General features: G+C 41.3%; 1 protein-coding gene across 1 annotated transcript in view; it reads right to left on the bottom strand.

Moving 5' to 3' along the window:
- Positions 1-13,458, bottom strand: part of LOC115105655 (glutamate receptor 3-like) — a 127,653-nt gene that overhangs the window by 4,067 nt on the left and 110,128 nt on the right. The window contains exons 12-14 of the mRNA XM_065007382.1: positions 13,051-13,249; positions 4,610-4,857; positions 3,726-3,840 (exon numbers count right to left, since the gene is read on the bottom strand). Coding sequence (XP_064863454.1) covers positions 3,726-3,840; positions 4,610-4,857; positions 13,051-13,249 — 562 coding nt within the window. The remainder of the gene's footprint in view (positions 1-3,725; positions 3,841-4,609; positions 4,858-13,050; positions 13,250-13,458) is intronic.

Here is a 13,458-nt window from a genome sequence, read left to right as displayed (position 1 = left end):
AAGGTTTACAGGAGTTCTTCACGTGGGAAATAACATAAATAACATTATATTATGTTATTTTATGTTATTCAAGCTTTAAACTACTTCATACTTTACAAAGCGATAGAGCAGGGTCCTGGCCAAGACAACACAGAGAGCAGGCAAAACTAACTGTCACCTTTCATACACCAGGACTAACCCCTACCGTACCAGACCCTACCTGTATCGCTTTGAGTAATCGGCACACACTGTTCAAAAAAGCACTTATGATTGGGACTAGCAGAATAGCTACTGTAATATAGCTCTGTATGTACATAAAATAGGTGCAATTGTTATGGGCACATGTAGCTTTTTGACCAAGGGTTTAGCAAGGTGGATCTAACAGGAACCCTTTCCTGACTAACAGACCAACAAAAACTAGCAGCCCATTTTGGTTCTAGCTGAGGGTAGCCAACGCCTCACAAAATACAGCCCTTCACTGCACATGCATCCACAGAGCCACCTATAAATCTGACTTGCGTAGGCCTATACTGTGCAATTAACATCAATCAAATGTAACGTTAGGAACTACAAGAGAGCGGTAGATCTAAATTGGAGTAATATGGAATTGTAGCCAATCTGGTTTTCTATCATATATATATATATATATATATATATATACTGTATGTGTATATATATACCAACATGTTGATTCTATTAAGATCTGTGGCTGCATGATTAGTGTATATAGCTACTTTTTTAACTTCTAATTGCAATGAGATCAATCAAATATACAGGTAGATTTGACTGAATAAGACTAAGGAATGTAAAAGCTAAACAGTTTCTAATGAGTCCTGAAGTAGGGCGTTATGTTTGTAAGACATTATGCTCTCTACATGACTGCTCGATTTCTGTATTTATTTTCTTCCTGAAAAATGATCAGGGTTTGTAATTTAACTTCATTAAATATATTGTATTCACCACTGTAGTCTGCTTCATGCATAATAGCATAATATTTACATAAAATAGGAGAGAATGGGAGGTTATTTGATCTTATCTGGCTAGACGGCTTATTTTCACAGCAATTTAGACAACATACTTCGACAACATCTATGGTTCACAGTAAGTCTCAGAAAATAACTATGTGGATAGGAATGAGTTTAGTAACAGCAGCTTTGCACAATTAGTACTGTCTCCTGCTCATACTGAGCTGTTGCTATGGACATGGTAAGTCACATCGGGCCAGGTTCCAGTACTGGTATCAGTGTGGAGAGAAGCAGCTAAACAATGGGCACAACATCAGGACAAACTGGGTGTACTGACATCTGTTTCCCTACTAAGTCCCCAAGCAAGAAGAATCCCTGGCAATGGCATGGCTATCTGGTTTGGAAGAGTACCATCCCCCCTTTTATAGACTATAGTAATGACAGACTAAATAAATAAAGCGCTATAACAGTGCCATAACATAACAGTGTTATAATGTATGATGTAGTCACGGGGACAAAGCAACAACAACAAAAAAACAGGTGATCATTTAGTTCCCTCTTGCGTGACACGTATCCAGAGCTGGCAGGGTGTCCTATGAGGGCATGCAAACACATGAAGTGACTCACAATAGCCATGACCCAGCAACCCAGAGGTCAGTGGACTGAGAGCGCTGACAGGCTAACAGCGAGATAGAGGACAGTACTCTCCTAGCTAACGTGTCACTGAAGGTCTGTCTGTCTGTCCAGTAGCGGCTGACATGATAATGACACATGCTGATGTACGCGCTGTACTGAGCATGCCTGTCAGATGGCTATCCCCTTGTGCCTGTGATTGCTGCTAGGTAAACATGTGTTGCTTCGTCCCGTCTTGATCCAGTCCAACAACGAGGAGGGGCAATGTAAAAATGCAAGGTTCAGTTCTTTTTTGAGAGTATAAAATCAGTGTCTGTGGCGGGGGATGTCGAAGGACTCTTTCACTGTTACCATCAAGTATGACTCAGGTGTCAAATGAATACATATGTTGAGGTGACAAAACAAAAACTGGAAAACAATACAAACAGAACACTCCCAAAACATACAAAGAGACAAAACTATCAAATCAACCCACACAGTATTTGACAGTTCATTCAAGATATCAAGATACAATGTTAAAACAAAAGATGAACAACTGAGAAAACATGACACACAGAAGAAACACGATTTACTCACGTCTTTACACCATCCGATTCTCATACATCCAAATATCTATCAGAAATAGTTACTCATTCCAGTTCTTAACCTGCTGTGTGAACTTTCCTTATTGACTATATGTCTGTGATAAGCATGTCGTCTACTTTCATATTTGAGACAATTTCCCTGGGTATTTATGGTATATTTACAGTGTAATTTGCCAATGTCAGATCTAGTTTGTGTCTATAATATATTGGGTTTTGCTCTGTCAGTGGTTATTACATACAATATATTTGAAGCACATTGTTAAAGTACCAACACATGCATTTTTAAGAATAAAATAATAAACAAGAAATGTGGCAGTCAGGTGCAATATTATAACATGGCTACCCTCTCTCTACCAAGGATTCAAGGCAGATTGCTTGCAGGACGAGGCAGCTGCTTTGTGTTGCTCTGCTATAGTTTTCATGTCCCACTTACACTCAGGAATGAATGACTAGAGTCAACAACATCAAAGTCAGTCTGCCTGTTCTTCTACAATGTGCCAAGTGTACTGTGGTCAAGATGCAAGCAGAAGATTAAAGACAGAGACGGATCCACAGTCAGGCTGTCACTGTGCCCTCGTGTTCTGAAACACAAGATCAGGTCATATTTTCCACCCTCTTGCAGCATTTCATTGGTCGGGGCAGGGCCGGCCATGGGTAGACTGACTGGTCTTGGAGACTAAGACCAACCAAAGGAATCTGTCAGGGTCACAATCTAAGACTGGTTTTCAGCGATGTTGTTGGTATCAGACAGAAGTTTGGATCATTTGGTGTCACTGTCATTAGAATTCTCACGTTTGCCTGCAATGCTTAGTCCCCTCAAGACTACGCTGTTCGCCTCGCCTGCCCTAGCACCCAAGGTTGAGGCAGTTTGGAGAGTGCTACAGTACACCTCAGTGCTAGGGTTCATGGCCACCGTCATGTTATTCTCTTAATCAATACTTCATTCAGAATCAATTGCAACAAATTATTAATCCACTGTCAGTTAAATAAGTGATGAAATGTGTTGTTCTCTTCAAATAGAAGCTCCCTGAAGTACATTTTAGTGAAACAGCATTATAATTCCACCATGTTTGTCCTGTGGATATAAAAAGCAGAGGAAATGTACATTCTGCCATTCTGTATGTTTTGCCTTTGACAACCACAGGGCAAAGCACTAAGCTAAAAAGCCTCTGGAGAAACGTAGGAAATATCTCACAGAGCAGCCCTGCTGCAGAGCAAAACACTAACTTCCCAAAGGAGGTCACACAGTATGGCTTCTTACCAGAAGTGCTACTCTTCAACCATCGGGAATAATAATTAGTTTCAACACTTCTTTACCTGCAGTTTAAAAATATATATTTTTTATCAGAAATATCTAAATTGTTACTGGTCTTTTTCCTCCATTAGCCAAGTAAAGGGTTCTCAGTTTGATCTCAGTTGCACAATAAAATAGAAAAAGCCACACGGTTTTCTGTTACAGGGCCATAGTGGATGTGGTTGGGGCCTATAGGTTACAGTAGTGATATAACAGGCTTGCCGATTACTCTACTCTACGATACCCGATATTGGTGACATTGAGGCTGACCTTGGAGTCACCTCCCCCGCTGCCGCACTCTCCCTTGTCGTACCACCATTTGTTTTTCAATTTGTCCAAGAGGCCTTGCTCATTCAGTTTTAACACTGCCAGGTTAACAGCATTTCTTGAAACGATAAAACATGACTTGTAAGAAAACGAACAGGTCCGTGAGAAATCTAATATTAGAATATTGGTTAATAGTAATAATAATAATAATAATATCAAATGATTCATAAGGGGGATCACGAAAATGACAAATTGGTAAAGAATTTCAACGGTGTGTAGAGGTAAGAAGCGTTTTACAGCAAAGAAAGTGTTAAATATTAAAGAGGTGGTATGGAGGGTTTACATTGCTCAGAACTGAAGTGTGCGGGATAGGGACACTTTGTCATAGAGAATAGAAGAATAAGGACAACATACAGCATGCACGTTAACATTCATCATAAGTGACAGTGCAGCTTTTAGCAAGTTAAGTGAAAGAAACACATTGAACTGTTAAATTAGAAGCAATGCTGAACTGCCAGAGAGGGACACCACAGAGGACAGAGAGAGGAAAGGTTGAGGGAAGAGAAAAACAAACGAGGGGTGGGTGTGGGGGCACATCAACATTCAAATGGATTTAGTAAATATGACTAATATACCAATAAGTACTTTCCCTTTGAAGAGAAAGAAAAAGACAGAAACACAGAGAGAAACAAACCATAGAGAGAACATGATAGAAATGGCTTTACGTCTACACGAGAGTTAAACACATAATACCGTTTACTTCCTGATGAACCTCAAAAAATGAAAAATTGAGGAGTGAGGAAGAAGAGGAATGGGACAACAGGAGACATCAGGGTAGGTGGAATACTATAACAACATGGAGAATATTGTTATATTGTCCCACCCACCTTAATGCTGAGCCTTTAGGTGTTGCCACACCGTATCCTTTAGAGTCCAGGTTGCCGCCCACTTTCATGGTGTCACAAGGTTTCCGCTGCTCAATGTACTCGTTCATTGTGGATTCGAGAAGAAAGGCAAATTTGCCTTTCGACTTTCGCACTCGGGCAACCCCTTCTGGAGTGGTCTTTGCGAACACTGACGGTTCAGCTGATTTCATGTAAGACCACATTTTTTCATAAACTGCTATTTTGGAGCGCTACATTTGGGGAGAGAGGGAGAAAGAGAAGACAAAAATAGGTTAGTGGTGTATTAAAAAAAATGGAGACCTTAGCTCTCAGTGCTTAAATAACACATTTTACACACATACAGTGGGGCAAACAAGTATTTAGTCAGCCATCAATTGTGCAAGTTATCCCACTTAAAAAATATGAGAGAGGCCTGTCATTTTCATCATAGGTACACTTCAACTATGACAGACAAAATGAGAAAAAAAAATCCAGAAAATCACATTGTAGGATTTTTAATGAATTTATTTGCAAATTATGGTGGAAAATAACTATTTGGTCACCGACAAACAGGCAAGATTTCTGGCTCTCACAGACCTGTAACTTCTTCTTTAAGAGGCTCCTCTGTCCTCCACTCGTTACCTGTATTAATGGCACCTGTTTGAACTTGTTATCGGTATAAAAGACACCTGTCCACAACCTCAAACAGTCACACTCCAAACTCCACTATGGCCAAGACCAAAGAGCTGTCAAAGGACACCAGAAACAAAATTGTAGACCTGCACCAGGCTGGGAAGACTGAATCTGCAATATGTAAGCAGCTTGGCTTGAAGAAATCAACTGTGGGAGCAATTATTAGGAAATGGAAGACATACAAGACCACTGATAATCTCCCTCGATCTGGGGCTCCACGCAAGATTTCACCCCGTGGGGTCAAAATTACCACAAGAACGGTGAGCAAAAATCCCAGAACCACACGGGGGGACCTAGTGAATGACCTGCAGAGAGCTGGGACTAAAGTAACAAAGCCTACCATCAGCAAGGGCATTGAAGATGAAACATGGCTGGGTCTTTCAGCATGACAATGATCCCAAACACACCGCCCGGCAATGAAGGAGTGGCTTCGTAAGAAGCATTTCAAGGTCCTGGAGTGGCCTAGCCAGTCTCCAGATCTCAACCCCATAGAAAATCTTTGGAGGGAGTTGAAAGTGTGTTGCCCAGCAACAGCCCCAAAACATCACTGCTCTAGAGGAGATATGCATGGAGGAATGGGCCAAAATACCAGCAACAGTGTGTGAAAACCTTGTGAAGACTTACAGAAAATGTTTGACCTCTGTCATTGCCAACAAAGGGTATATAACAAAGTATTGAGATAAACTTTTGTGTCTTGACCAAATACTTATTTTACACCATAATTTGCAAATAAATTCATATAAAATCCTACAATGTGATTTTCTGGATTTTTTTTCTCTAATTTTGTCTGTCATAGTTGAAGTGTACCTATGATGAAAATTACAGGCCTCTCTCATCTTTTTAAGTGGGAGAACATGCACAATTGGTGGCTGACTAAATACTTTTTTGCCCCACTGTACATCTTCATATAGTCCTTTGCCATGAGTCAATAGAGTGCTCTCTGTGCTCCCAGAGAGCTGAGTAAAGGAGTAGTTGTAGTGGGCCTGTTGCCAACAGCAGATAGGGCCTAAGGTCCGACAAGCTGGCAGCACACTAAACACAAAACTGCAGGGCCACGTTTCTCCTCGGCATCCATCGACAGGACGACCACCTGACTGACCACCTGCTCCCTTTCACCATCCCCCCTTAGTTCACAAGACAGGAAGTGAGTCAGCATGCCCTTTGACATTGGGGTTCTGGAGGTGTCACCTGGATTGGTCAGTGGGGCTGCTGCCACCTGGAGCAGCAATATGACGTGCTGAGAGGAGAACACAACACTGCCATGCCCTGGCCTGCCTCCTGCCTCCTGCCTCCTGCCCTTCCCTTACTGACACACACCCAGGGAGCTGCTGCTAAAAGTGGCCTTTGAGTGGCTGGCATCGGGTCTCCATGGAGCTGGGGTATGCACACAGCAGTCGACAACAGAAGGACAAATAAGGAAGCTGCATTAAACTTGGTTTATGTGACCTTCCGCCGAGTGACCGAACAAGTGGGGAAAACTTTAGGATGGATGTTCTCACGACCAAAAAAGGCATGTGTATAAATAGCCTATAGATTGATTTAATTAGCAAGTGAATAATTAATGTGGCAAAAACTTGGTCAACTTGGTGATTATATCTATGGCTATATTGCCCAGGGCCCCAAATAACATCATATATTGTTGATGAATAGATATTACAATTTAATCTGAGAGGGCCATTGGAAGTTCATTTCTAGCAAGGCTTTGTTTTGTCATATATTTTTCACATTTTAATGGAGAATGGGCAATAGGCCCACCATAATAGCTGAATCAAGCTAAATCTAACATTACATATTAAACTGCAGATGGCTTGGCTACTGTGGACCATCGTGAAATTTAGTGTGAAATATATGACTGTACTAACCAGATAAACAGATTGATCTACGTTTTACGAGTGTGAGCACACGCATACAGTTGCAGACGCACGCGTGCTCGCACACTCTCGAACACACACACACACACACACACACACACACACACACACACACACACACACACACACACACACACACACACACACACACACACACACACACACACACACACACACACACACACACACACACACACACACACACACACACACACACACACACACACACACACACACACACACACACACACACACACACACACTTACAGTATATGTTTTAGTATCCTTGTGGGGACCTAAAATGTATTTCCTTTCAAAATCCTATTTTCCCTAACCCTAACTCTAACCCTAATTTTAACCCTAACCATAAACCTAACCCATAAGCCTAAAATAGCCTTTGTCTTCGTGGGAATTTTTCTTGTTTTACTATCCTTGTGGGCTCTTTTGGGGATTTCTGGTACCCACTAGAATAGTAATACACACACGGAGTAAAAAACAACTCATGGAATGGCAGGGACACACAGATACACTCTAACACACATACTTTTTTCTTGTTGTATTGTTTGTTTTATTTTCTTGTTGTATTGTTTGTATTATTTTCTTGTTGTATTGTTTGTTTTATTTTCTTGTTGTATTGTTTGTTTTATTTTCTTGTTGTATTGTTTGTTTTATTTTCTTGTTGTATTGTTTGTTTTATTTTCTTGTTGTATTGTTTGTTTTATTTTCTTGTTGTATTGTTTGTTTTATTTTCTTGTTGTATTGTTTGTTTTATTTTCTTGTTGTATTGTTTGTATATCATTGTATTTGAAATGTGTGTGACTGTCCTTGTCTATCAGTGTAACAGTGTTTTGTTACTTGTCATGTAATGGGGATCCAAATAAACATAAAAGGGTTCTACCTAGAACCAAATATGGTTCTTCAAAGGGTTCTCCTATGGGGACAGCCAAAGAATCCTTTAAGGTGTAAAAACACACAAACACAAACACGTCCTTACAGACGAAGAAGGCCCAAATTTACGTAGAGAAAAATTCCTCTCTAATGAATATTGTTTGTACATTAAGCACCAGTTCTGATGTGTTCTCGAAAATCAGTCTACAGGCTGTCTATTGACTGACTTACTAAGTTTTGGGGATAGAATTTGCTGGACATTCAGCTGTATCTTCTATCAGATGGTTGCACACCAGAGCAAAACGGTGCATTGTCATCTTTATCTGGATGAAGTAAATCCTCATAGGAAGTGTCAATCTGTTTAACAGAGGTGGCTGTATACAGAAACTACAATGTCACTTCATTTCAGTTAGCTGATTATTAATATATTACATGACTCTGAATGTTATAATTTTGAAACAAGTGCAGACGGGGTGGCAGGTAGCCTAGTGGTTAGAGCATTGGGCCAGTAACCGAAAGGTTGCTAGATTGAATCCCTGAGCTGACAAGGTAAAAATCTGTCATTTTGCCCCTGAACAAGGCAGATAACCCACTGTTCCTAGGCTGTCATTGTAAATAAGAATTTGTTCTTAACTGACTTGCCTAGTTAAATACAAAAGACTGTGTTCTGTGGTTCTGGGGTTCTGGTTCTGGGGAGGTGATTTGGGATGTCAATAGTTTACAGAACCTCTAATGGCCTCAGCTCCTCTGCTCTTTAATGGTTCTGGGGAGGTGATTTGGGATGTCAATAGTTTACAGAACCTCTAACGGCCTCAGCTCCTCTGCTCTTTAATGGTTCTGGGGAGGTGATTTGGGATGTCAATAGTTTACAGAACCTCCAACGGCCTCAGCTCCTCTGCTCTTTAATGGTTCTGGGGAGGTGATTTGGGATGTCAATAGTTTACAGAACCTCCAACGGCCTCAGCTCCTCTGCTCTTTAATGGTTCTGGGGAGGTGATTTGGGATGTCAATAGTTTACAGAACCTCAACGGCCTCAGCTCCTCTGCTCTTTAATGGTTCTGGGGAGGTGATTTGGGATGTCAATAGTTTACAGAACCTCTAACGGCCTCAGCTCCTCTGCTCTTTAATGGTTCTGGGGAGGTGATTTGGGATGTCAATAGTTTACAGAACCTCTAACGGCCTCAGCTCCTCTGCTCTTTAATGGTTCTGGGGAGGTGATTTGGGATGTCAATAGTTTACAGAACCTCTAACGGCCTCAGCTCCTCTGCTCTTTAATGGTTCTGGGGAGGTGATTTGGGATGTCAATAGTTTACAGAACCTCTAACGGCCTCAGCTCCTCTGCTCTTTAATGGGAGTGATGAGCTTGACTCCTGATGAGCATGATGATAACATCATTGGTCTGTAATGTAAACTGTAAATAGGGTTGTTGAACATAATGAACACATTGGTGTCACTCTAGTAGATTCTGTAGAGATGCCTGGTGTTCTCAGGACAACTGATATGACAGGGGGTAGGATCAGATCAGCGGGGATTCAATAAATGAGCTAAATATGAGTCAACATGTTAATTATTAAACTATAGAGAAACAACCAATGCTGCAGTCAAAATATTAGTCTCTGATCTGCACATACACCATCTGCTGCTATGTTGGCATCAGCATCACTCTGCTCAAATATTCACAAACGCCAATACTGTCATACAGTTCTCATCAGTGATGGTTGCGTTTACACTCACAGCACACCAAGGAATTGAATGAAATTGAGCTGACTAGTATGTAAACTTGAACAATGGGGAGTCAGGTTCCCCTACAAATGATTCCCCACATCACCCCCCACCCCCACCCCAGAGAGGTGGATTTTACCCCCTGCATCACACACTCATTTAAAGAGTACAGGGAGAGACCATATGGGAGGTGATTGAGGGGGTGGGGTTGCTCAGCGGGACATTCCTTGGAAGCGGTTGCTTCTTATGCACCAACAGATGTTGAAGCCTTATGGGTGTATCAATCAAGGGCAAATATGTTCCACTAACAAAATATTTTCAAATCTGCAGTACATTCAGCTCCTATTGCTGCTAGTTACACCTCCATGATCTTCAGGCAAAAGGAATATGGAAATCAGTGTGTCTTTTGGAAAAAGGGCCTTTTGTGCAGCAGGGCCTTCAGCCCAGGTTTTCAGAGAGAGAAGCTAGAATAGACTGGGCGGAGGGGGTGGGACCTGAGCTGTCGCCAGAGTGGAAAGGGCATATACACAATACAGGTGACAAGAATGACTGTGGCCATAGAATCCAGTAAATGTCACAGAAAGTGCTTTAAATGTCAATACTGAAACCCCTGTGAGAGCATTTTTGTTATCACTTGAAACATAACAAGACAAATGATTTTCGGTATCGATAGTGAAGTCAGCATTATATCAGATGAACTACAAGAGCCAAGCTTAAGCACCTGGCTTGATCAGACTGATGTCATGGATGCTCTATATCAGGGATGGGCAACTTTGATGGGGGTGGAGGGGGGGTCACAAAAAATCTGAACGAATCATGATGGGCTGCAGTTGCTTATGTCTCCAGCTTCTTATGTTTTTACAGTAGTTGCATGATAATATCTGCTCAATGCGTTCTGCAAGATGGATGCATTTAACAGAACATCAGTATCAATGCATTGCTGAATGAAAAAATGAAGCTGTCTCCCGCATTGTCTCATGCAAATTTCAGCAGTAGCTGGATATGTAATGAATTCAGGGCCATGATTGAATCATGCTTGACATCTGCACAATTTCAATGGGAGGGACCGTTCATGTAAATTACAGTAATATTTTATGACAGGCTTGGCCATGCTGTGTAAACAGAGGGTCATTTCTGGGTCATGTAAAGATGCGTGCAGCTCTTCTGCTTGTGTTACCTGAGTCAGCAATCATATGTGGGCTAAAGGTCTCCAGTGTTCAAACGCAAATCTATTTTCATCTATACTACAACATAGATAAGCACGTTGTAAGTTAGTTTTCGGCCTCAGTATCCATTTGCAAAATAAATAAATATTAATGAGAAGATGAGCTGACTCCTATAGTGCAACACAAACACCTCCAGCTGTCAGTCCATCAATCAACTCTCCATTTATGCGCTCTGAATGCTTCATGGCTGTTTGCTCAGATCCACCCCACTGGCAATACAAAGTAGGGATGAGTCAGAAAATAAATCATTAGCATTCTGTCTGTATGCAGAGTGCTTGTCCACATGTAATTCTTGGATTCTCTTCTGGCCAGTTATACGAGTGCCAAAAGTATTCAAATGTACTCTGGAGACAACATAAGTAGCTCCAAAACAAATCTGCAATTTCATTTCATCAGGCGTTATAACATCAACCTGGACACATACACGTAACATAGCAAATGTAAATCCAGGACACTCCAATTAGTATGATATGTTACATTTCGTATGGTATGTATTCATTTGTGGATTTCCATCATCCATTTCGTATGAGATGTTACGAATTACAATTTGTAGATGTTACCTACTGCAATTCGTACAATATGTTTGAAATTGCAATTCATACAATATCTTACGAATTTGTGAAATTCTAGGTGGCTAATGCAAAAATTTGCTAGGTGGGTAAAGTTAGCCTAGATGTTAGGGTTATACGTTAGTAGTTTTGCTAATAAGCAACTTTGCAAATACTTACTACTTTTTAGCTACTTTGCAAATACTTACCATGTTAGCTAGTTCCTTCCCTAAACTTAACCTAACCTTAACCCGGTTGTCCGTGATGAGATTTGAACAAGCAACCTTTGAGTTGCTAGACGCTCGCATTTTACACCGAACCATCCACCCTGACCAACCACCCTACTTTAGTGTTTGCTTTATGTAATCTTCTATCTTTTGTAACCATACCAAATGTTACATATCATACTAATTTGAGTGTCCCGTATTTACATTTACTATGTTACGTTTAGTCTATGAGACCAGGCTGATAACATACACATGGCTGGTTTTGAAAATGAGATGCTTGAGCTAAGTTAATTTCTCTCCATGTATCACATACATGCTGCTGTGCCTAAGATACATGAGGTGGAAATGGAGCTAAATATGCAAGCACTTAAAATATATTTGCCCTGTCTGAATATTCTTCTTCTGACTCTTTGACAACGAAGGGGCTGTGTCATAAGTGAGGGAGGAGTTGGGGAAGCATGTGATGTACTAGGGTGCCGGTACGGTAAATCCTGAGAGGAGTGAGGGAATGCATGGAAAGTAAAGGTGAGCCATTTGAGGGATGACCTGCCAGTGTGTCATCAGAGCAGATTTCCGTTTGCCTGGTGGCTATATATGACTAATTAAGCAGCACATCTTTCCTGAAGAACATATTTAAAATGTATCTGGAGCCTCTATTTTAATTAAAAGTCCCCCGGAATGGCTCCTCAGTCGTGACATTTGAAGTTTGAAGGCGGAGGAACAGGAAGTGGGTCACTCATTATGAAGTCCCTGAACACCTATCAATTATCTTCCCAGAAAGACCTGGGACAAATCACCAGGCCGTCAGCCAGCCTGCCAAACAAATCATGAAAGAGAAGTACATTTGCATTACATCAAGTGGCTTGCACAGGTGGTTGTGTTTCACTGCACTGATTCACTAACTCTAAACACCAGGCTATAAATATACTTTTTTAAATATTCAGTGTGTTCAATTTTTATTGCTTTGTTTTATAAACACCACAAATTGAAAGAGAAACCACGCAAAATTGTCTTCTGTCACCACACAGTAGCATAGACTCTGATAGCCACCTGTTTCGTGTATAGTAGCTTGACTTTTTTCAATATTTATTATCATAGCTAACTACTTCCATATTTTCTGTCGGGTATCAAGCAAAACTAAATATCTATACCATTCCCCTGTGCTCCTTGCTTTGATGTCTTGTCTGCTTTTTTGTTGTTTTCTAACTGTCTGTAAAGAGACTAAAGTTGTGTCTGGTGAATAAACCCCCAGTTAGTTTAGTCACTCACCCTAAAAAACTCCTTGGTGGAGCCTGAGTCTAGGGTCCCGTAGGCAATCTCTGTCTGCTTGGCCAGGTCCTCAGCACTCTCTATGGGAGACACCATCCTCTCCACTGTGAGGAAGGCAGCCAGGTTGGCTGTGTAGGAGGAGATGATGATGAGGGTGAAGAACCACCACACCCCCCCCACGATTCTGCCCGACAGAGACCTGAGAGAGAGGGGAGGAGGAGGAGGACAGAGGGACATGAGAGCAGGGTGCTCAATCCTACACACTGACAGCGGGATGGAGGTCGCCATGCTTTTGGAGTCCACTGCTTCCTGTGTAGAGTCTGGGTATCACACACCATGTATTGACATAAATGCACAGCCTCAGAGCATTGATCTTGGATTTATGTCAAATCTCACCCACATACCTCA

This window comes from Oncorhynchus nerka, linkage group LG22 (genome assembly GCF_034236695.1).
Source record: "Oncorhynchus nerka isolate Pitt River linkage group LG22, Oner_Uvic_2.0, whole genome shotgun sequence".
NCBI classification, from domain to species: Eukaryota; Metazoa; Chordata; class Actinopteri; order Salmoniformes; family Salmonidae; genus Oncorhynchus; species Oncorhynchus nerka.
This window is presented reverse-complemented; position numbering and strand designations above follow the sequence as displayed.